At 39.1% G+C, this 26,265-nt stretch overlaps 1 protein-coding gene across 1 annotated transcript in view; it reads left to right on the forward strand.

The window, feature by feature from the left end:
• The first annotated feature begins 901 nt into the window (after window positions 1–901).
• bckdhb (branched chain keto acid dehydrogenase E1 subunit beta) overlaps window positions 902–26,265 on the forward strand; it is a 254,524-nt gene continuing 229,160 nt past the window's right edge. The window contains exons 1-3 of the mRNA XM_063040340.1: window positions 902–1,080; window positions 5,939–6,016; window positions 9,485–9,553. Coding sequence (XP_062896410.1) covers window positions 939–1,080; window positions 5,939–6,016; window positions 9,485–9,553 — 289 coding nt within the window. The 5' untranslated portion in view covers window positions 902–938. The remainder of the gene's footprint in view (window positions 1,081–5,938; window positions 6,017–9,484; window positions 9,554–26,265) is intronic.

Here is a 26,265-nt window from a genome sequence, read left to right on the forward strand (position 1 = left end):
CTGGGCTTCTTGTATAATTCTGGATCACCAGTCTTGAATAAGACAGATCTAGCCCTCAGCAGACTATGAATCTCCTGGTTCATCAACAGCTCTTTGCTTAATTATGTCAGATATATTCTCAAAGGTACACACTCATTCACACAGGTCTTGATGAAGTAATTGACAACTGTGAAATAGCCATTCAGACTTTAAGATAAATCCCTGAATATTGTCCAGTCCACCAACTCAATCAGTCCAGTTAGCGCTCCTCTCTACAATATCTTCGCCATCCTTACCTCTGAGGTTGTGGTCTTTTGTCTGCTTATACGCTGGAAGTAGAAATACAGCCAAATGATTGGACTTTCCAAAGTGTGGGCATTCAGAGAATCTAAAGGATTCTCTGTTGTTTTCAAATTCCTACCATTGTTTAATTCTTGGCCCCGTACTTTGTGGATTGTGTCAGGTTTGGAATGTTATAACAAAAATAACTATAGCATATAACTATTGCTCTTTGAAATAAGTGGACCATTAGTCACTGTGGGGAGATACACATTTACATCAATGTGGAAAACCATGTTGCCAACCCCACCCGAAATCTCTCTGCATGTTTCTTTCGCTCTTCCTTGAGACCATTCTCTAAATTTTTCCACTTTAACTAAACTCTGCGCTATTCTACTTAATCACGATTTGATTGGTAAGGTTCTGCCTCTTCACCGATTGCTGCCTAAACTACTGAGAGTTTCCAGTATTCTTGTTTTAATCCGTTTTAATTATAAACCGTAAATGGAAATTACCTCTAATTGCCGCCGGTGCCGCACCTAAAAGAACTACAACTCCCGGGACACACCGGACCGTTGCCCTTACCTGGTTGGGAACGCGAACCGATGACGACAGAGGAGTTGCGGCCAATGGGTGTGTGCGCAATCAGGGTACCCAGTGGGCTGGCTGAGAGTTGGAAGATGGCGGCGGTGGTTGCACTGTTGTTTCGCGGGGCTGTTTGCAGGAGCCGTACGAGGCTGGCACGAACGGCAGCGGTAGCGGTCCCCCAGCGGTCGGTAGCGCATTTCACCTTCGTGCCGGACTCCGACCCTACGCAGCATGGTGAGAGCCTGAGCTGAATACGACTCCAATGACTCCGAACACCGCTAACCAACCACTGTGCGACCCTGAGTCCAGCATCGTGGTGAGAGCCGGACCTCCAGGCCTGAACCCGATTCCGAATTCACATCTCCTTCTTCCCCTAACCCAGAACCAAATTATGAGGTGGAACTTGAAGCCACAACATCTTTCCTCGAGCTTGACTCCGCCCATCGCCAGTGGGGAATGTTTGGTCATCGTGACCCTCCCACGATGCCCAGATTGACCTTGAGCCACGCAGCATTGTAAGGGATTGACTAGATACCAATGATCTCCAGGCTCGACCCTGAACCCAAACAGTATGCTAGGATCTTCTCTATTTACCCCATGAGTTAGTTCACCCTTGTAAGGGCTTGACCCTTAATTGTAACCCTTGACTGGTTGAGATAGACCCTTATTGCACTAAGCCCGAGTCTACACAGCATAGTAAGGTTTAAGGTTAATCCATTTTATTCTTAGTCCAATTCTGCCTGCAACCTATGCAACAAGCTAAATCTGACAATTTGTGACTCTTAACTTTGAATCCAAGTGCCCTGGAAGGTTTCTTACAATCATGCCTGGCTTCCTTTACCCTGGCAGTGCATGAGCGCACATAGAATGGTAAAATATGTTGTACAGGTTTGGATATAGCACATTTGAGTGAGTTTGAACTTGAGAACATGACCAAAACTGAACCACCATGGAATGGAAAAAAGGCCTGATTTATTACCTACAATGTTAGGGTTTGTCTTATTATGGTAAGAGTCCATTAATGCCCCCAGGAGTGACTGAGCTGCTTTGTATGGAAAGAACCTGGCCTTTGCCATTAAGCTGTTATTTGTCAATGGCAAGGTCAGACTCTGCACTTGAGTTTGACTCCAGGTATTTTTGCCTGTATTTCCTTGCGTTCTCATTCTTGCACTCTAAACCCTGCAGCAGTTACTACTTATATATGATTGCACTGTCAATATCCAAGGAAGTTGCATGAAGAATGATGCATGAATGAAGCACTTGATTGTACATTGCATTATGTAAAAGGTACTGAATATATTTTTGATTGCTGTAAACTACTCTAAAAGCTCTTTGTAGACTTTTGACATCTACCATCAAGAAGGATGTTAGCTAGCACATGGAAACACTACCACTTGCAGGCTCCCTAAAATCCTGACTTGGAAATGTATTGCTGGTGCTTCAGTTTCAAAGAGTCTAAATCCTAAAATTCCTTACCCCACATCAGTATGGGTGTACCTTAGTTTGAAGGACTGCAACTGTTGAACGAAAGGCGAGATATATTGCTCATTTGTAATTATCTTTGTGACTGTTCACCATCACTGCAATTTTCAATAGGCATTATACAATATCTAGCCTTGTAGTCAACTCCCAACTTAATTAAACAAGATTTGGGATTTGTTTATGCTCAGCAAAACCTTTCAAACACCCATGATCTGCTTTTGGTTGTGTTGATGTGGGGTTAATTATAGTTCAGGAAAGTGGAAAATGTTATGTTCCCAGTGGAACAATTTTTCCTCTCTCTGGGCAGTTCCTTTGTGACTTTAGATATCAGATCACTTCACAACCACTATCCAAGGAAAACACCCAGATTCACCAGTTTGTCCATGTAATTAAAGTCACTCATTCTTGCAAACATTTTAGTAAATCTTTTCCTAATTCTCTGTAAACCTTTACATCTTTTCTCAAGTGTGAAGCATGGAACCTGGGCACAAGGTTACCAGGTGTTTTATGAAGGTTCATTATGATTACCTTGCATGTTTACCCTTCATTCAGGGTTCCTGATGTTTTTTTCAGCCAATTTCTCAGCCTGTCCATTATACAACCCCAGATATCTCCATATTTATAACTGTTTAGAATTTTATCCTTTTTTTTGCTGTTCCTTGGCATTAAAGTTTATTATGTCTTCAAGTTTTGTGTCACTAGCAAATGTGGTAATTGTTTCTATATACCTAAGATGAAGTCATTAATACTAATAAAAAGGAGTGACATGGACTCTCATCTCTGGTGAATGTGACTAAGTATATACATCTTTCCAGTCAAAAGATGCAGTGAAGAGTGTACCAATGTTTTCCTATTTAGCCTCCAATTAGTTTTCTATAATTTAAAACTTTTCTTCTTAGGCTGTTCCTTAGGATCAGAGATGACTCACTTCTGCTTGGTTTTGTGGTTTTTGAGGTGAAAGAACCATAAGCTCTATGATAGCACCATTTAAGACATGTAAAGTAGCAGGGAATTGAAGGGTATAGATTACATGTAGGCAGATGTTGAGTTTAAATTAGCATCCTGGTTTATGCAGACCTCTTGGGCTGAGGGGTCTTTTCCTGTGCTCCCCTGTTCTGTTATTTCAGAAGTAAGGCTGGTAGTGACTGATTGGGCAACTAGTGGAGTGGTTTGTGAGGTGATGCCTGCTGAGTTCCTCCAGCATTTTGTGTGTGTTGGTTTGTGAGGTGACTTACTCTGCACCACTTACTTGGCCTCTGTGTGATCTCAATCCCTGACCTTGACATTCTCAATAGCATTGGAATGCGCCTTCTTCACTTTAAATGATCGAACACTGGGAATTCACAGGAATCATTAGTATGTTTCATTTCTTGAAGGAATCTTTGAGCACACCCTTGAATCTTTTCTTCTGTCTGCCAGGTAACTTCCTTTTCGCAACAGAATATCTCTTATGGGATTTGTCTGGGTGTGCAAAGGACATGGCCTGTTCAATGTAGCTGACTTAGTCAGAGCTATACAATAAGGAAATGGGTCCTCTGGCCTGTTTCATGCTAACCAACTTGTCTAATTGATCCAAACCCACTTGCTTGTGTTTGGCCCCTATCCCTCTAAACATTTCTTAGCCATGTACCTGTAGAAATAGCTTTTATTAAATGTCATAATTGTATCCACCTCCTCCACTTTCTTTGGCAACATGTTCCATACACACACCACCATCTGTGTTTAAAGGTTGCCCCTCAGATCTTTTAAAATCTTTCCTCTGACTTTAAGTCTATGCCCTCTAGTTTTGGACTCTGTCTATACACTTAACTGTGTGGTTAGACACAGCTCAAATGCTGCCTATAAATTTGCTGATGACACCATTACACTGTTTGTTGGCAGAGTTTCAGATGGTGACATGGAAGCATACAGGAGTGAGATAGATTGATTAGTTGAGTTGTGTCGCAAGACCAACTTAGTACTCAATATTAGCAGGATCAAGCAATTGATGATGGACTTTGGGAAGAGGAAGTTGGGCGAACATACACCTGTCCACATAGAGAGGTTAGCAGTGGAAAAGGTAAGTGGCCTCAAGGTCCTAGAGTCAGCATCACAGAGGATTTATCTCGGGCTCAATATATTGAAGCAATCACAAAAAGGGTATACCTGCAGCTCTAGTTCAATAGGAGGTGATTTGGGACGTTGTCAATGTTTGAGCAAATATATGTGTGTGTGTGTGTATATATATATATATATATGAGAGAGAGAGAGACACACACACACATACATACACATACATACATACATATGTGTGTGTATATATATATGTGTGTGTGTGTATATATATATATATATATATATATATATGTGTGTGTGTATATATATATGGAGAGCATTCTGACTGGTTGTATCACAGCCTGAAATGGAGCCTCCAATCTGCAGGGTCACAAGAGGCTGCAGAAGGTTGGATATTCAGCCAGCTCCATCACAGGCATAGCCTTCCCCACCATTGAAGACATCTTCAAGAGGCTCTGCCTAAGAAGACAGCATCTATTATTAAGGACCCTCACCATCTGGACATGCCCTCTTTTTGTTACTATCATCAGGGAGGAGAAAGGGTAGATAAGAACCTGAAGACGCGCACTCAACGTTTTAGTAATAGCTTGAACGGACCATAAACCGATGAACAATACTTAGTTATTTCTTTTGCACTATTTACTTATTTTTGTGACAGTAAATTTTGCACTTGCTCTGGTCTGCTGCAAAACAACATGTCTCACGACATATGCCAGTGATAAACATAATTTGGATTCTGATTGCATGCTTCAGTGAGTGTGTCAAGATGGCTTAGAGCTCTGCATTTGACTCTGCAATCTACTGCTGCTTGTTTACTGAGTTTTATGTAACATTGGTTCTGAGATGGAGCTGCTGTAAGTTGAACAACTTCTCATTAGTAATTAATTTTTCTCCATGCCAAATCAGGACTGTCATTGCTTCCCCAGAATCATGATTTGAAGTCCTTATGATTGTCTTTAAATTTCTTCATCACCTTGTTTCTGTTATTTTGCTATCACTTATGCAAATTACTAGTGCTTATAGGGTTAAACCTAATGCACATTTTGTAATCTTAAACGTTTCTCCCCCCAAACAAACTCTGGTTTTATTTGCTTACAACTGATTTGTGGCATTAAAGCAATAGGCCAGTGGAGGGCAATTTTTGTGAGCTAATTTTTGAAATGACCCTTGCACATCAAACTTCTTCTGACTCTTTAAAATTACAATGTTGTGAAAATTAAGATGTTGCTTGGTAATCAAGGAAAAGTTATGATGTTAATGGGAAAAAGGGCCGCAATAATCTTGTCCACTGATAGATTAAGATGTTTGACATTAGCTCATTGATTCAACAATCAAAATAGAAATTAATACTTCGAAAGTAGAGATTTTTTGAAACAATTTACTTGGAAGTTTATAAATTAAATGCTTGTACAGTGCTTTAATCTGTTTTATTCATCTGGTTTATAAACTATTCTTTCCAATAAGAATCATATATCGTGATGAAAAATCACTATGCAATCCTGGAGAAGTAATTTTATCAGACAACTTGATAACAGAAATTTTTTTTAATGGAAAGGTCCAACTCAGAAGATGAATCTTTTTCAATCTATTACAAGTGGTTTGGACAATACTTTGGCAAAAGATCCGACTGCAGGTATGTATTCTTATTTTTCTTATTGTCTTATTTTGAATGTATGGGCGGGGTGATGGTGGATAAGAAGGATATCTTCTTAGTGGCTTTTTTCATGTTTATTCCATGTATTTGGAATTGTATTTCACCAATCAGGTACTAACAGCATTTTAACAATTGATAAATATATAATAAACAGTGCATTATTGTTATTTTTTAATTTGCCTTTTTTGTCTTCTATGAGGTGATATACCCTTTGTGTGAGGGAATAATCCTTTCATTAATTTCTTTTATCTTTGCTTTGTAAATACTTTAAGAAGATGAACTGGTAATGTTAGACTCCAATGTCAGTATCGAAGCAAGCATTCTGATCATCTACATATGTGAATAAACTCATTTTGCAATTTGACATTCGTGGAAGTAATATGCCTTTTCCCTCAGAATGAAAGCTTCTTTTGATAAGTAACATCTTTTTTACTTCTCTACCTTGCCTACAACAAATTATTTAGATTGCTTCCTGTCGATTAGATCTGTGAATTACACAATGCTGGTATCAGCTGAAGCATAAACTCAAAATAGGGAAACATTTGTTGTCAGAATAGTGATGAGACTTAATGGCACCCATTGTGCTTTTGCTGGAAAAATAAAAATAACAATTTTGGCCATTCTTACTTCTGAGATCTTGGTCTTTGGTCATGTAGCTTATGATCTGGCTTCAACTGCCCTTTTAGGTGGAAAATTCCAGACTCCTCCAAATTCTCCTCCAAATCCTCTGAAATTTAACCAGTGACTTTTAGCTGAAGATACTACATCTCCTTTCCACACTTGTTGCATTAATTTATCTAATAAATGTGGCAGAAACATTCTCCTTTCATAAAGAGTGCTGAATCTACACTTACAATGTCTCAAAAAAGGCATCATCTTAAAGATTGAAAAAAAATTTTGTGATAACAAAAAAAACCTACTAAGCAGAAAAGTGAGGAAAAAAAAGAGAACCCATTAGATGTACAACCCTGGAGTCATACAAAAAGCTTCTAAAAATAAACATCAAACCGCCAGCAAGAAAAGAAAATATACTAAAAAATTTACAATTAGATCATGGAAAAATTATATCAATTAACTCAAATGATAATAACGATCAAATAGTCATAGTCATACTTTATTGATCCCGGGGGAAATTGGTTTTCATTACAGTTGCACCATAAATATTAAATAGTAATAAAACCATAAATAGTTAAATAGTAATATGTAAATTATGCCAGTAAATTATGAAATAAATCCAGGACTGAGCCAATGGGCACCATCTTTTCTCAAAATCAAATGAAGGTTCAAAGGTTCGACTTCTAATTTTCTCCAAACTAAGACATAGCATCACTTCAGAGAACCATTGTGACATTACTACATTCTTAATGATTGAATTTATTTTTTATCCATTTATTTTTGTCATACTCCATTGCTCAAGTTTCTTGTTTTTTTTCCTCCCTAAATCTGCCAATTTCCAATCCAAAGGAGTTGATAACGTATCTAAAGAATTCTGGAACATTAAAACCAATACATCCATCAAGCGCACATACCTAAGTATGAGTTCTCGACTTGCTGAAGCTCCAGAGCAGAAGTGTTTCTTAGCCAGTTCCCCAAGCTTGAGAATGACTTACTTCCATTGGTTTTGTAGATTCTGATGTGATGAATGAGGCCAACCTGGCAAATATTTTCTTTTATAAAAATGTAGCTTGAGGAGCATGAAGTAGAATGAGAGTCATACATCTTGGAAAAAGGCCCTTTGGTCCAACACAAACATGAGATTTGTAGGTGCTGGGGATTGATGCAGATTATGCGTGTGTGTTGCTTTGTCCCAACTTGCCATGCTGATGGTTGCCCAGCAAGCTAGACCCATCTGCCTGCCTTTGAGAAATTCTGATCACACTTGGGTAGTACTTGTACGTGAAGAGCTGCAACTTGCATGTTGCAAACCTGGTGTTTGAATCTGGGATATAAACTGAGTCTCACATGTTCATGATGGGCTGAATGCTTGTGTTTTGAATTTTCAGTGAACCTCTGTGGTGATTCCTTTCCTTGTATTTAGTCTTAGCTCCTAAGACTAAGGAGCTGGTGGTAGACCTGAGGAGAGCTAAGGTACCGGTGACCCCTGTTTCCAGCCAGGGGGTCAGTGTGGACATGGTGGAGGATTACAAATACCTGGGGATATGAACTGACAATAAACTGGACTGGACTAAGAACACTGAGGCTGTCTACAAGAAGGGTCAGAGCCATCTCTATTTCCTGAGGAGACCTGAGGTCCTTTAACATCTGCTGGACGATGCCGAGGATGTTCTACGAGTCTGTGGTGGCCAGTGCGATCATGTTTGCTGTTGTGTGCTGGGGCAGCAGGCTGAGGGTAGCAGACACCAACAGAATCAACAAAGTCTTTCGTAAGGCCAGTGATGTTGTAGGGATGGAACTGGACTCTCTCACGGTGGTGTCTGAAAAGAGGATGCTGTCTAAATTGCATGCCATCTTGGTCAATGTCTCCCATCCACTATATAATGTACTGGGTGGGCACAGGAGTACATTCAGCCAGAGGCTCATTCCACCGAGATGCAGCACAGAGCGTCATAGGAAGTCATTCCTGCCTGTGGCCATCAAACTTTACAACTCCACCCTGAGCCGATAGGCTGGTCCTAGACTTATTTCATAATTTACATATTACTATTTAACTATTTATGGTTCTATTACAATTTATTATTTATGGTACAACTGTAATGAAAACCAGTTTTCCCCGGGATCAATAAAGTATGACTGTGACTATGTATTTGAATTAATAAGGAACATCCACATCCTTACAATATCTCAATTCCATACCATCTTCCTTGAGTTCTGAAAGGTAGGACATGCTGTTGTAAGGCAGCAATTCATTAATGACATCCTATTCAAAAGGAGCATCTGACATGTAATATATTATGCACTCTGTTCTTTAAGTGTCTCTTGTTCAGGAGTTTTTTTCCATTGGAATCATGTGGGCTTTCCTAATGCGTGCTTTAGAATGAATGTTTCTCCTTTATTGTGGTAGTCTTTGCTTTCTGTTTTCAACAATGTCTTCTTGCAGACCTGGGTCAAAGATTCTGATGGAATGGGACTAATGGGCTGTGATCATGCAGATGGCAGGCAAGTAGTACTATATGGAGCAGTGGCTAGTAGCCGTTTGTATGTTAGCATGTCAGGATTTCTGCCTACATTTTTCAGGGATAGTTAATGATTGTATTGAGGTGAAGGATCAGATGTACTTTATATTTGCCCTCTGAGCTTTATGTCAGCCACAGCCTCATTCATTTGAAATAGGCTACCAATTTGATTAGGAGAGGTAAACCAGGTGCTTTGTTTATTCCATTATTTTCAGGTGTCCTGTTTTTGCAATTTGCTTTTATATTTATCCTTTACTGCTTTATTTTATTTGTTGAACTATGTGAATTTACAAAGTTCTTATTTCTCTTACAGTGATTTTTGGAGAGGATGTAGCCTTTGGAGGAGTTTTCCGCTGTACAGTTGGACTCCGGGACAAATATGGTAAGTTTTTTATTTTCTTTGTGAACAATTTCCAAGAATATGCTTTTACTAACTGTATTTCATCAGGGCGATATCATGTGTTTTATTATTGGAATAAACAAGACGATGAAAAGTTACCACTGTTAGATGGGAATTTGGTAAAAAATTTTGATCATTACTTTCACCAGCAGGAGCATTGAGTCTAAGATGTGGAAAGAATTCTGATGAGGAGTGTCAGCCTGAAGCATCCATAGTTCAATTTCCTCCAGATATAATACCCGATCCTGAGTTCAATTGGCATCTTGTGTGTTGATCCAGGTTTCCGGCATCATCAGTATATTGGCTGCATTAGAGAGTATCAATAATAAGGAGAGGTTAGATCATTTTGGGTTGTTTTCTTTGGAGTGTCGGAGGCTGAGGATAAACCTGATAGAAGTTTATAAAATTATGAGAGCCATGGATAGGATATACAGTCAGAGTCTTTTTCCCAAGCAGAAATTTCAAGTACTAGAAGGCATAAATTTAAAGTGAGAGAGGAGAAGTTTGAAGTGTGATAGAAACTGTCCTTGAGCCTAGTGGTGCATGCTCTTAGTTTTTTTTTAATGGCTATCTGAGAATGAATATCACAGTTGTATTGTACATGCATATTTTGACAATACGATTAACCTTTGAACCTTTTTTGAGCCTTTTTTGTACCTTCTGCCCAATTCTGCCAGACAGAAGAGGATGGTGGTGGAGGAGAACTAATTGTGTCTGTTTCAAGGAAGAAATAGAGTTCATGGAGGACTTACTGATGAGGGATGGATGTGCCAAGAGACTGGATATCCATGGTGAAAATGAGTTGGTTAGAGCTGGGGAGATGGACTGGTGGAGTGGGGAAGTGATTTAATTAATACTTTGCTTCAATATTCACCAGTGAGAGGGACCTTGACAAATGTGAGGTCAGTGTAGAACAGGTTAATATGCTGGAACATGCCAAGGTTAAGAAAAAGGTGGTGTTGAAAGTTTTGAAAAATATTGGGGTAGATAAGTACTCTGGCTGGATGGGATATACCCCAGGGTACTATGGGAAGCAAGGAAAGAGATTGCTGCGCTTTTGCCAATGATGTTTGTGTCCTCTCTGGCCACAGGAGTAATACCAAAAGATTGGAGGATATGGATTTAAGAAAGGCATTAGTGATAATCTTGGGAATTGTAGACCAGTGAGCCTTACATCAGTGGTGGGCAAACCATTGGAGAGGACTCTTAGAGATGGAATTTATGACTGGAGAAACATTGTCTGATTAGTGATAGTGTGGCTTTGTGAGGGGAAGATCATATCTCATGAGCCTGTTTAACTATTTCAAGGATGTGGGAAAACAAATTGACGAAGACAGAGTGGTGGATGTGATGGATATGGATTTCAGCAAGGCATTCAGCAAGATCCCCATGTAGGCTCATTCAGAAAGTTAGGAGACATGGGATTCAGGGAACCTTGGTTGCTTGGATTTTGAAATGGCTTGCCACAGAAGGCAAAGGGTGGTAGTAGAGCATGTTCTGCCTGAAGTTCTGTGACTAGTGATGGTCTGCATGGATCTGTTCTGGGACCCCTGGTCTTTGTGATTTTTATCAATGATGGATGAGGAAGAGGAAGGGTGGGGTGGTAAGTTTGCAGATGACACGAAAGTTGGTGGTGTTGTAGATAGTGTGGAAGGCTGTTGTGGGTTACAATGGGATATTGATAAGATTCAGAGCTACTTTGAGAAGTGGCAGATGAAGTTCAATCTGGAAAATTATTAATATACTTTGGAAGGTTGAACTTGATAGCAGAGTACAAAGTTAATGGCAGGATCCTTGGCAGTGTGGAGGAACAGAGATATCTTGGGGTCTGTTTCCACATATCTCTCAGAACTGCTGTGTAAGTTGATAGGGTAAGAAGGCATATGCTATGTTGGCCTTCATTAGTTGGGGGATAGAGTTGAAGAGCCACAAGGTAATGCTGTTGCTATATAAAACTTTGGTAAGACTACTTGTATTGTTCAGTTCTGAGTCACCTTATTATAGGAAAGATGTGGAAGCTTCAGAGAGTGCAGAAAAGATATACCAGGGTAAGGCCTGGACTAGAGAACAAGTCTGATGAGGAAGGATTGGGTGAGCTGGAGCTTTAGTATTTGAAGTGAAGGAAGGATGAGAGGAGACTTGATAGGGGTATATAAGATGTTAAGAGTCCTAGATAGAGTGGGTAGCCAATGCCCTTTTCCAAGGGTGACAGTGGTTAATATAAGAGGACATACTTCTGAGGTGATTGGATGGAAGTGTAGGGGGGATGACAGAGGTAGGATTTTTTCACAGAGAGAGGTACCAAAGAAGACCAAGGTAACATGTCTGAACGACTAGCGTCCTGTTGCAGTCACCTCAATCATAAGCAGATGCTTTGAGAGGTTGGTGAAGGACTATTATCTGTAGAATGCTACCACCCACACTGGACCCCTACAATTCACTTACTGACACAACTAATCATCAGTTGATGCCATAGCCACAGCACTATATACCAACCTGACTCACCTGGGGAAGAAGGATGCTTATGTTATTCTTGGACTACAGTTCAGCATTCAACACCATAATTCCCCCCAGGCTCAACAAGAAGCTCAGAGACTTCGGGCTGCACCTCGTCTTGTGTAGCTGGATCATGGACTTTCTTAACAGATTGCTGGCAGGTGGTAAGGGTAGGCTACCTCACCTCTGCTCCTCTGACCCTCGACACAGGAGCCTTGCAGAGCTGTGTCTTGAGCCCCCTCCTCTACTCACTATACACCCACGCCTGTGTACAGCTCCAATCTGCTGATAAAATTTACAGATAATGTGACATTGATAAGCCTTATTTTCAACAATAATGAGACAGCCTGCAGAGGAGAAGTCAAGGCCCTGACATAGTGGTGCCAAGAAAACAACCTCCCCTCAGTGTTTAAAAAAAACATGAAGGAGTTGATCATGGATTACAGGAGGAGCAGAGACAGGCTAGTCCCTTTTGACATCAATGGGACTGTAGTTGAGATGCTGAGTAGTTCCAAGTTCTGTGGTATACACATCACTGAGGATTTTACCTGGACTGTACATACTGGCTGTGTGGTGAGAAAAAGCATAACAACACCTCTTTCACCTCAGATGACTGAAGAAGTTCAGCTTGATTCCCCAGATCCTCAGGATTTTCTACAGGGGCACCATCGAGAGTATCTTGACTGGCTGTGTCATTGCCTGGTTAGTCGGTTGATGTCTTGTTGACAGCTAGAGATGAAAAGATCTAAAGCAGGCAGCGAGCCAGAGCGTTATGTCCGAGGAGAGGAGAAGGGTTGAAGATGGAGAAAGGGTCAGCAGTGCAGGGTGGGGAAATTCTTGCCAAAGAAGTGATGGAGATGGAGGCAACTGTTTGGCATTGTGGTTGGTGTGGAGCTTGCTGAGGTGTGGGCGAAGGGGGCAAAGGTAAAGCCCTTGTTGAGGACGAAATGTTCCACCACAGAGAGCAGAAGTTTGGAAGGAATGGTGAAGACAATGCTGGGATCAGGGTGCGGGGAGGAGATTTGATGACATCAGAGAGGAGATGAGGGTTAAGTTGTTTAGGATAGGAGGAAGATGGAGTCTTTGAGGATCCAGGAGGTGATGAGCCTGAGAGGCCCGGGGTTGGAGAGTGGTGGTGGGGAACATGCCTTGGATCCAATGTGTCTTATCATTTTTGACCAGCCTACCATATGGGACCTTATCAGACATGTTACTGAAGTCCCTATAGCAATATCTACTACCCTGCCTTCATCAATCTTTTCAGTTAGATCCTCAAAAAACTCAGTCACATTAGTGAGACACAATTTCCATTGCACAAAACCGTAGTTGCTTCTCCCTGTCACTCTGGCTTTCCAAATGAACATGCCTCGTATCCCTCTGAAACTTCTCCAATAACTTTCTTACCACGATGTATTACTCATCCGCCTGTATGCCTATGAAAGCTCTTGGTCATTTAGGTCATTGTATATCAAGGCAACTGGACTTGCTGTGTTGTCTTGAAGATGTTTCGCCACTCATCCGAGAGGATTGTTCACTTCCGATCCATGGTTGGTAGTTTTCTGGCGTATCAATTCTTGAGTTGTTTAAGAGGTATAGCAGTAACATGAGGGGCATTAAGAAGCTTTGCAGAAGTACTTTTTATAAACAGTTTTGAAAAAGCTTGTTGGAATGCAATTTACAAATTCGTCTACACGTATATGCCCTCTGTACCAATTCAATCCCTATCCCCTCTTCTTACAATTCTTTTGCTTTTACAGCTTCTGCAATCTGCCTCCATATCTGATCTAATTCCTGCTGTTTGTTGGGTTGCCTTTAGCACAACACCATTAAAGTGATTGCCCCATTCTTATCTCTGAGTTCTACCTATGTAGCCTTATTAGCTGATCTCTCTTAGATATGTTCCAAAGGACTGCTGCATTCTGTTTGCTACCCAGTAGAGTTCTGAGCTTATGTTGAGCTTCATTACAACTTTGTTGAAGTACAAGGACAGCGAATGCAATAGAAAATTGAAGTGACAAATGATCAGAAATTCTGGGTCAGGAGAGGATTGAATGAAGTGAGTTCTGCATGCCTGTCACCCATTTCGTTGATCTAAAGGAAACTGCATTATGAACAGTGTATAAGAGATACTGCATTGAAAGTAGTTCAGTAATCTGCTAGGACGGCTGTCATCGGTCAGGTTTCTCCATGTTGCTGCCCTACATTGGTCTTGGTGCTGCCTCTCTGTCTGCCTGGCTGCTTCCTCTTTGCTGTCATTTTTTTTATTAATTCCAAGCCTAACAATTTATTCTGTTTTGATCAAGTAGGAGACTTGAAGCTGAGACTGCATTATACACAGCATAATTTTAATGTTACAAGAGTGGGGAGATGCTAATTTTTATCTGATGATGTTGGACTGCAAAAGGTTTTATTTAGTATATGTAAGACTGCATGGAAGGCAAGTAGTTGAAAGCAGTTGTTTAATATTTGAACATCATTTTTCTTTTGACCGTTCAACAACAATGGATTAAGTCCACTATTGATGAGTTACAATCCGCAAAGGCAAAGCCAGTGTGTCATTCTAAACTTCATTGTTAATGGTGGAAAACCAGAAGGCAGGTACTGAGTGTGTTAAGGAATTGTGAATGATTGAAGCAAAATTATTTTGCATGTAGTTATAAATTCCATAGAATATACGCCAGAGGTAAACCACTTGCAGGCACTGCTAAATTACGGAACTTTTTCCCAACCATTGGGGAACCACACTTAAACTATATTACGTTAATCCTCTATTGTCTTAATCTCATATTTATCTGACCTTCCCTTAAATCTTTCCACACTATTCACTTCAACAATTTCCTGCGCAATTCCACATTCTCAAGAATATTTTGGATAAAGGAATTAGTTCTGAACTCCCTATATGATTTTTTTTGTTGATTATCTTGATTTGATCTTTGTTGTAAATCAAAAATCAGTAGAATCACAAAATCTTATGTAGTTTTAAAGACCAGATCAGGTTGTTGTCAACCGTTCTGAGAGAAGTTAGGCTGCAGAAAGAAATAAAAGAAAGACAAATTTTGTCTATTATTTAAACATTTTAGAGCTAGCGAGTTTTGCACCCTAAGATCTCTCTGTATCTCAATGCTCCCAATCATCCTGCCATTTACTGTATACTTTTCTCTTGCATTTGACCTCCCAAAGTACAAGTCCTTCTACTTATCAGGATTAAACTCCATCTGCCATTTCTCTACCTAGCTTTCCGACTAAACTATATCTCATTCTATCAATTGGCACCTTTATCATTATCCATATCTCCATCAACTTTTATGTCAGCTGCCAACTTACTAATCAGACCACCTAAATTTTTAATCCAAATCAATAATATATGTAATCAACAATTGAGGTTCCCTTCCCCTCCTGCCTCCCCCCCCCCAACAGATTTTTGCAGTCTTAAAAACACTCACAGCCACTACATGCTGTCCAAGCTAGTTTTGGATCTACTTATCATGGATTCCATGTGCCTTTTGGATCAGCCTCCCATGAGGGACTTTTTCAAATGCTTTATTTAAGTCTATGTAGACAATATCCTCATCAGTCATCTTTGTCACTTTCTCAAAAAACTCAAATCAAATTTGTAAAACAGGACCACCCCTGAACAAAGTCTCCACTTTTCAGAATTTTCCTTTTCCAATTCTAGTCCCTAGAAACCTTCTCCAATAGTTTCTCTGCCACTGATGTAAGGTTGGCTGGCTTATATGTTCCTGGTTAGTCCTTGTTGTCCTTCTAAAACAAAGCAATCTCCTCCTTTACTTCCCTTAGTATCCTGGGATATATCTTCTCAGGCCCTGGGAACTTGCGCACATAAACATCCTTGTCCGTAATATTGGCATGCTCTTGAATATCACCATCTTCTGTCTTCCTCCTTGGTGAATACTGATGGAAACTACTTGGTAAGATCTTTATTGACTTCTTTTGGATCCATTCAAAAATTTCCTCCATTGCTCTTGAGTTGAAGTACCCTTTATCAACGTTTGTAGCTACCCATCTTGGCAATCACCAAGAGCTACTTAAATTCATTTCCTACTGCTCATTCCACTGACTCATGCTCCCAGAGTCCTTTCACTGGCTTTATCGTCCTGTCGAAAGGACAGACAGGTGGGCAGAGGGGGTGGGGTGGCTCTGTTGGTGAGGAATAATATTCAGTCCCTTGCGAGGGGGGACATAGAATCAGGAGACGTAGAGTCATTATGGATAGAACTGAGAAATTCTAAGGGTAGAAAGACCCTAATGGGAGTTATCTACAGGCCCCCAAACAGTAGTCTGGAGGTAGGGTGTAAGTTGAATCAAGAGTTAAAATTGGCATGTTGCAAAGGTAATGCTACAGTTGTTATGGGGAGATTTCAACATGCAGGTAGACTGGAGGAATCAGGTTGGTACTGGACCCCAAGAAAGGGAGTTTGTGGAGTCCCTCCGAGATGGATTCTTAGAACAGCTTGTACTGGAGCCTACCGGAGAGAACGCAATTCTAGATTTAGTGTTGTGCAATGAACTGGATTTGATCAGGGACCTCGAGGTAAAGGAGCCATTAGGAGGTAGTGACCATAATATTTTAAGTTTTAAATCTACAATTTGAGAGGGAGAAGGGAAACTCAGAGGTGTCAGTATTACAGTTGAACAAAGGGAACTATGGTGCTTTGAGGGAGAAGCTGGCCAAAGTTCAATGGAACAATACCCTAGCAGGGATGACAGTGGAACAGCAATGGCAAGTATTTCTGGGAATAATGCGGAAGGTGCAGGATCAGTTTGTTCCAAAGAGGAAGAAAGATCCTAAGGGGAGTAAGGGGAGGCCGTGGCTGACAAGGGAAGTAATGGACAGTATAAAAATAAAAGAGAAGTATAACATAGCAAAGACGAGTGGGAAGCCGGAGGATTGGGAAACTTTTAAAGAGCAACAGGAGGTAACTAAAAAGGCAATACGTGGAGAAAAAATGAGGTACGAAGGTAAACTAGCCAAGAATATAAAGGAGGATAGTCAAAGCTTCTTTAGGTATGTGAAAAGGAAAAAAAATAGTTAAGACCAAAATTGGGCCCTTGAAGCCAGAAGCGGGTGAATTTCTTACGGGGAACAAGAAAATGGCAGACGAGTTGAACAGATACTTTGGATCTGTCTTCATTAGGGAAGACACGAACAATCTCCCAGATATAATAGTGGCCAAAGGACCTAGGGTAATGGATGAACTGAAGGAAATTTATATTAGGCAGGAAATGGTGTTGGATAGACTGTTGGGTCTGATGGCTGATAAGTCCCCGGGACCTGATGGTCTGCATCCCAGGATACTTAAGGAGGTGGCTTTAGAAATCGTGGATGCATTGGTAATCATTTTCCAATGTTCTATAGATTCATGATCAGTTCCTGTGGCTTGGAGGGTGGCTAATGTTGTCCCTCTCTTCAAGAAGGGAGGAAGAGAGAAAACAGGGAATTATAGACTGGTTAGCCTAACGTCGGTGGTGGGAAAGAAGCTGGAGTCAATTATAAAAGATGAAATTATGACACATCTGGATAGCAGAAACAGGATCGGTCCGAGTCAGCATGGATTTACGAAGGGGAAATCGTGCTTGACTAATCTTCTGGAATTTTTTGAGGATGTAACTATGAAAATGGACAAGGGAGAGCCAGTGGATGTCGTGTACTTGGACTTTCAGAAAGCCTTTGATAAAGTCCCACATAGGAGATTAGTGGGCAAAATTAGGGCACATGGTATTGGGGGCAGAGTACTGACATGGATTGAAAATTGGCTGGCTGACAGAAAACAAAGAGTAGCGATTAATGGGTCCCTTTCGGAATGGCAGGCGGTGACCAGTTGGGTACCGCAGGGTTCAGTGCTGGGACTGCAGCTGTTTACAATATATATTAATGATTTAGATGAGGGAATTGAAAGTAACATTAGCAAATTTGCCGATGACACAAAGCTGGGTGGCAGTGTGAAATGTGAGGTGGATGTTATGAGAATGCAGGGTGACTTGGACAGGCTTGGTGAGATGGCAGATGCAGTTTAATGTGGATAAATGTGAGGTTATCCACTTTGGTGGTAAGAACAGGAAGGCAGATTATTATCTAAATGGAGAAGTTAGGAAAAGGGGAAGTACAACAAGATCTTGGTGTTCTTGTACGTCAGCCACTGAAAACAAGCATGCAAGTACAGCAGGCTGTGAAGAAAGCTAATGGCATGCTGGCCTGCATAACAAGGGGAATTGAGTACAAGAGCAAAGAAGTCCTTCTGCAGCTGTACAGGGCCCTGGTGAGACCACACCTGGAGTACTGTGTGCAGCTGTGGTCTCCAAATTTGAGGAAGGACATTCTTGCTATTGAGGGAGTGCAGCATAGGTTCACAAGATTAATTCCCGGGATGGTGGGACTGTCATATGTCGAAAGATTGGAGTGACTGGGCTTGTATACTCTGGAATTTAGAAGGTTGAGAGGGGATCTTATTGAAACACATAAGATTATTAAGGGATTGGACACACTGAAGGCAGGAAGTATGTTCCCACTGATGGGTGAGTCCAGAACCAGAGGCCACAGTTTAAGAATAAGGGGTAGGCCATTTAGAACGGAGTTGAGGAAAAACTTCTTCACCCAGAGAGTGGTGGATATGTGGAATGCTCTGCCCCAGAAGGCTGTGGAGGCCAAGTCTCTGGATGCTTTCAAGAAAGAGATGGATAGAGCTCTTAAAGATAGCGAAATCAAAGGTTGTGGGGATAAGGCAGGAACTGGATACTGATTGTGGATGATCAGCCATGATCACAGTGAATGGCGGTGCTGGCTCAAAGGGCTTAATGGCCTACTCCTGCACCTATTGTCTATTGTCTATTTCAGAGTTACATCTTCAAAAATCAGCAGATTTCTGAGACAGGTGCTTTAGTATGGGAACTTTGGTATTTCTTGATAAATTGCACAATTGGTTGACTCTTGGAATGCTGAACTCTGAATATGTGATTATTATTAAAATTTGCAGTCTGCAGTGAAGATTTTTTTTTAGGTCCCTCCTCATTCTTCTAAATGCCGGTAAGTACAGGTCTAGAACCATCTAACGCTCCTCACACGATAAGTCTGAATCCTCTTTCCTGGGCTTCTCTAGGAATGGCTCATAAGCCTTTCGCTAACGGCCGCAGGACTCAGTGCAGAGAAAACCCATGTTTCTCTGGCTTTGTATGTCTAGGGTATATATAATTCCAGTCCTGCTAAATCTGGGAATTAGAAGTCTTGCCCACCCAAGCCCCGGTTTGTGTGAATGCTGTGTGATTTTCTCCCCTGTGACAACCTGTCAGCAGAAAGTAAAGATAACACACTGCATACAATTATAAAGGAGTATATTTGTGAAGTTAACTAAAGGGTTAGTAAAGAAAAGAAAGAAAAAAAACAAAAAGGGCCCATTATAGTTAAACAGTCAAATGTGCACAGGTTGGAGCTTAAATCTTCCAAAAGCCATATTCACTGATCCTGGGCAAACTCCCACACTTTGACTCCACCGAATCGTGTTTCCCACTGGATCGTGTCCCATGACTGGTCCTCTCCAGCGTCTGCTCTCTTCATCTTCTCCCCCCCCCCCGAGCAAAGACAAAGACCATGCTTGTCACAAAACCTCTCCCCCCTGCGTTCTCTGGGACCTTCTCCCAGATCTACTATCCAAATTGGATGACAAACATTCCTAAGCATCCCTTATTTTCAGTGGTAACCCAAACAGGCTGAAAGCAAAACTGACTGCTTTTACAGAACTGCTATAATGAAATATCTACAGCATAACAGTAAAATATGGCCTCCCAGATGGCACATCTGCGCCGGGTGTGTCGAGCTGCAGCTTCTTTTTTTTTGTAATATAATTTTTATTGAGTTTTCAAAAAGAATACATGAAAAGATAAAATCTACCATCCCCCCTCCCCTTAACCCTCTCCCCCCCCCCATATATAGTCCTACCTAAGAAGAAAGAAAAGAGGAAAAAAGAAAGAGCCACCTGGGTATTGGAAGGTTTCCACATGCTCCATGGGATTCAAAATAAATTTGGTATAATTATTTGTTACTTTCCCCAAGGGACCAAGATCTTTATCGGAGCACTTAAATATGCCATCCTATCTTTTGTAAATAAGGGCGCCAAATATTCAGAAATGTTACATATTTATCTCTTAAATTATAAGTAATTTTTTCGAGTGGAATAGAACTAGCCATTTCATTATTCCAACGATCCATACTTAAATACGAATCAGATTTCCAAGTAACTGCTATAGTCTTGTTAGCTACTGCCAATGCAATTTTTATAAATTCTTTCTGATATTTATTCAATTTCAGTTTCGGTTTTATCCCTTCAATATCACCTAATAGAAATAATACAGGGATATGTGGAAGTTGAGTTCCAGTAATTTGTTCCAATAAGACTCTTAAATTTATGCAAAAGGGTTGAATTTTAAAACAAGACCAAGTAGAATGTAAAAAAGTACCAATTTCTTGATTACAGCGAAAGCATTTATCGGATAGATTTGAATTTAATCTATTTATTTTTTGTGGTATAATATATAATTGGTGTAAAAAATTATATTGTACTAATCTAAGTCGAACATTTATTGTATTTGTCATACTGTCAAGACAGAGTCTTGACCAATTTGTTTCATCAATGTTAATATTCAGATCTGTTTCCCATTTTTGCTTTGACTTATGGGTTCCTTGTTTAATTGTCTGTTCTTGAATCAAATTATACATACAAGAAATAAGTTTTTTAATTTTCCCTTTTTGAATTAAAATTTCAATTTCATTAGGTTTTGGCAAAAACATTGTTTGACCCAGCTTACCTTTTAAGTAAGCCCTTAATTGAAAGTAACAAAAGAAAGTATTATTTGGTATTTTATATTTATCCTTTAATTGTTCAAATGACATCAATATACCTCGTTCAAAACAATCTCCTATAAATTTAATCCCTTTTTGGTATCAATTACATAAAAGTTGATTGTCCATTGTAAAAGGAATAAGTCTGTTTTGGAACAAAGGTCTCCTTGCTAATAGAGATTTCTGTGTTTCATTATCAACATTTATCTTATTCCATAGATCAATCAAATGTGTTAATATAGGAGATTCTTTCTTTTCCCGTATCCATTTAGATTCCCATTTATATATAAAATCTTCAGGTCTATTTTCTCCTATCTTGTCTAATTCTATTTTAATCCATGCTGGTTTTCGATCATCGAAGAAAGATGCAATAAATCTAAGTTGATTTGCTTTATAATAGTTTTTAAAGTTTGGAAGTTGTAACCCTCCTAACCCAAACTTACATGTCAATTTTTCCAATGATATTCTTGACATTTTACCTTTCCAAAGAAATTTTCTCACACATTTATTTAACTCTTGAAAAAATTTCTGTGGCAATTGTATTGGTAATGTTTGAAACAAATACTGTAATCTCAGAAATATATTCATTTTTACAACATTGACTCTACCTACTAATGTTATTGGTAGTATCATCCATTTGTCAAAATCTTCTTGAATTTTTTTCAATAGTGGTAAATAATTAAATTTATATAAATTCTTTACATCATTATCAAGTTTTATACCTAAATACTTTACACCATTTACCGGCCATCTAAATTGGGTTACTAATCGACATTGACTATAGTCTCCTTTAGTAAGAGGTAAAATTTCACTTTTATCCCAATTTATTTTGTAACCTGATACCTTCCCATATTCATCCAATCTAGAAGATAATTTATGTAATGAATATTGTGGGTTTGTTAAGTAGATCAAAACATCATTGGCAAAAAGATTAATTTTATATTCCTCCTGATTAACGCTAAAACCCATAATATCTGGATCAATTCTGATTAGTTCTGCTAATGGCTCTATCGCCAGTACAAATAAAGCAGGTGATAATGGACAACCTTGTCTAGTTGACCTTTTTAACTGGAATGGTGTTGAAATTTGAGAGTTTGTCACTACTTTAGCCTTAGGGTTAGTATTTAAAGTTTTAATTCAATTTATAAAAGATGTTCCTAACCCATATTTTTCTAATACTTTAAATAAAAAATCCCATTCTAATCTATCAAATGCTTTTTCTGCATCCAAGGCTACTACTATACGCTTCTCGTCCCTTTTTTGTACCAAATGAATTATACTGAGTAGCCGGGTTACATTATCTGCCAATTGTCTATTTTTAATAAATCCTGTTTGATCCATATGTATTAATTTTGGTAAATATTTAGATAATCTACTCGATAAAATTTTTGCTATTATTTTATAATCCGTATTCAATAAAGAAATAGGCCTGTATGATGTTGGTTTCATAGGATCTCTCTTTTTTTGGCAATACTATTACAATCGCTGTAGAAGAAGATTCTGGAAGTTTATGTATTTTTTCTGCTTGACGTATTAGTTCCATAAAGAGAGGAAATAATAAATCTTTAAATTTTTTATAAAATTCAGGTGGAAAACCATCTTCTCCTGGAGATTTATTACTTTGGAGTGATCCTAAAGCTTCTTCAACTTCTTTTAATGTAAAAGGCATATCTAATCCCTTCTGTTCTTCCAAATTCAATTTTGGAAGAGATACTTGTGATAAAAACCTTTCTATCTCATTAACATCATTTTGAGATTCTCATTGATATAATTCAGAATAGAAATTTTTAAAGGTTTCATTTATTTCAAGAGGTTTATAAGATATTTTATTTGCCCTTGTTCTAATTGCATTTATTGTTTTGGAAGCTTGTTCTGTTTTCAACTGCCAGGCAAGAATTTTATGTGCTCTTTCACCTAACTCATAATACCTTTGTTTAGTTCTTATAATTGCTTTTTCCATTCTATATATCTGAAGCGTATTATATTGTAACTTCTTGGTGACAAGTTGTCTTCGTTTTTCTTCTGACATATATCTTTGAGATTCTTTTTCTAATTTTGTAATCTCTTTTTCCAATTGATCTAGTTCTGCCATATATTCTTCCTTAATTTTAGACGTATAACTTATTATCTGGCCCCTAAGATATGCTTTCATCGCATCCCATAATATAAATTTATCATCCACTGAATGAAAATTTGTATCCAAAAAAAATTGAATCTGCTTTTTCATAAAATCACAAAAATCTTGACGTTTTAATAATGTTGAATTAAATCTCCATCTATAAGCCACTTCTTCCTTATCAGCCATTATTATTGTCATTAATAAAGGAGAATGATCTGATAATATTCTTGCTTTATATTCCATATTTTTCACTCTGTGTTGAATATGCATTGATAATAGAAAAAAATCTATCCTTGAGTAAGTTTTATGTCTATGGGAATAGAACGAATAGTCTCTTTCTTTAGGATTGATTCTTCTCCATATATCAATCAAATTTAAATCTTTCATCAATGATAAAGTTAAATTTACTACCTTCGATTTTATAACAACCTTGGTTGATCTATCTAAGACTGGGTCTAAGCAAAAACTAAAGTCTCCTCCAATTAATATTTTTTCATGTGCATCCGCCAAATTCAAAAAAGCTTCTTGTATGAATTTGCATCATTTTCGTTTGGTGCATAAATATTCATAAAAGTCCATAAATCAGAAAAAAGTTGACAATGTATAATCACATATCTCCCCGCAGAATCAGTTATTACATTTTGTATTCTAATTGGTAACGTTTTATTGATCAAAATTGCTACTCCCCTCACTTTTGAATTAAATGAAGCTGCAACAACACTACCCACCCAATCTCTCTTTAGTTTCTGATGCTCTGTTTCTGTTAGGTGCGTTTCCTGTAAAAAAGCTAAATCTATCTTCATTTTTTTAATATGTGTTAAGATTCTTTTTCTTTTCACTGGTCCATTAAGCCCATTAACATTAAAACTCAAAAAATTCAATAAATTAGTCATTATTCTTAACAAAGTTACTCCAATCTAAAACATTAGTTATCTTCTCAACTCTCATAGTTCCTTGGGGAATCTCTTTAAACTTCACCATGTTGCTATGTGTTTCCCTCCCAACCTTCCAGGCAAAAAAAAAGATAGAAAGAATACAAAAAAAGAAAAAACAAAATATCCCCCCACTAAAGTTGTGAATGAAAAGATACACAACACTACCCCCCTCCATTTTACGGGTCGTGGCAAAAGCCACGCTTGCACACATGATTAGCGTAGCAATTGGTCAGTGCTTCTTCCAGCTCCCCCGCAACAAAAAAAGTTTTATATATATATATAGACAAAATTAGTGTTACTATTCCCAACTAATATTCCTCCAATTTTAACCTTTCTTACCCCCCTCGTATAATTAATAATATATTTATACATTCATCCACCTTCAAAAATCCAACAAGTCCATTCTTTGACCCAATCTTCATCTTCAATCTATCTCGCTCCCCTGGATTTTTTCTTGTATCTGGTGAGTATTCAGAGAATCTCGCACAAACTGCTCCGCTTTCTGGTAGTCATCAAAAAATCTTTTTTCTCCACCAGGCAAAAAAATCTTCAAGGTTGCAGGTAACGCAATATAAATTGATAACCGTGATCCCATAGGGTTTTTTTCACTGGATTAAATTTCTTCCTTCTCTTCAAAAGTTCATAGCTTATATCAGGGTAGAAAAAAACTTTGATCCCTTGAATCATCAATGGCCCTTTTCTATCCTTGGCAGCTCGAGCAGCTGCCTGTAGAATCCTTTCCTTGTCTTGAAATCTTAAGAATTTTATTGAAATTGATCGTGGATATTGGTCATCTTTTGGTTTTGGTCTTAGAGCTCTATGTGCCCGCTCAATTTCAATTGGTCGAACCTCCTCTTCCATTTGCAAAACTTCCGGGATCCATCTTTGAAAAAATTCTATTGGTTTTTCTCCCTCCGTACCTTCTTTAAGACCAACAATTTTAATATTATTACGTCTACTGAAATTTTCCAACATGTCCACTTTCTCCAAGAGTTGATTTCTTTCTGAGTTCCAGACAAGCAGATCATTTTCTGTTTTTTCCACTCTATCATTCATATGCCCCATTGCTCTTTCCATCTTCTGAAGCTTCTTATCCATTTTGTTCTGTCTTTCCATAACTTTATTATAGCACATCTTCGTATCTCTAAGCTCTTCTCTTACTTTTCTTAGTTCAGCCGTTAATTGCAATATAGCCTCTCTTATGTCTCTATCATCTCCTTTACTTCCAATCGCTTCCAATTCTTCCTCCTCTTCTTCATCTGTGTTCTCTGCAGAATCCAATTCTGACTGTGAGTCATTTTCAATTGCAGTGGCTGTCGGTTCTTGTAGTTTGCGTTGTGTTGATTTGCGCATGCGCTCTACTTTGCGCATGCGCATTTCCGGCATTTTCTTTGGAGAAACCGCTACCACCGCCATTGCTCCCTGTTCTACCGAAGGAGATCCAACCTGATTCCGAGGCTCCATCGTTGCAGTAGGCCCTGCTGCTTCGCAACAGCAGACTTCTTTTGTTGCGGTTTAGGAGGCATATCGTAAAGTAGTCTTGCAAAGTTTATAAATAGTTTTCAGAAAATATTTATTAACTTTGTTTTGTTTAAACGGTACTTTGCTGATTTGTTGCGGGAGAGCTGGATTTACACGTCTCAATCCCACGTCATCACGTGACGCCCCCGAGCTGCAGCTTCTTAGGGACCGTGTTGGGGCAGTGGTCACCAACCACCGGGCCACAAAGCATGTGCTACCAGGCTACAAGGAAACAATATGATTTGGCGATATGAAACGATAATGAGCCGGCTGCACCTTTCCTCATTCCTTGTCACGTCCACTGTTGAAACTTGAACGCAAGCGAGGTCATTATGTACGCGTCATCCATGTCAGCGCGGGAAGAAGATCAACTCCTCGAGCTTGCAAATGACAGTGGGCTGAAAAGTATGTTTGACATAACATCTCTGCCGGCATTCTGGATCAAAGTCAAGGCTGAATATCCTGAGATAGCCACGAAAGCACTAAAAACGTGGCTTCCATTTCCAACATCATATCTCTGCGAAGCGGGCTTTTCTGAAATGAATGCAACAAAATCTAAATTGCGGAATAGACTGGACATAAGGAACCCCTTCGAGTATCGCTGTCTCCCATCACCCCTCGATAGGACCGTCTTGTTGCAGGGAAACAAACCCAGGACTCCCACTGATTCAGTGATATTGGTGTATTGCAATGATTTTATATGTTCACATGGGGAAAATATGTGCGGTGTGTTTAATATTAAATTCGTTAGCTAAACCCTTTTAGAAATGAA

This window comes from Mobula hypostoma, chromosome 2 (assembly GCF_963921235.1).
Source record: "Mobula hypostoma chromosome 2, sMobHyp1.1, whole genome shotgun sequence".
NCBI lineage: Eukaryota > Metazoa > Chordata > Chondrichthyes > Myliobatiformes > Myliobatidae > Mobula > Mobula hypostoma.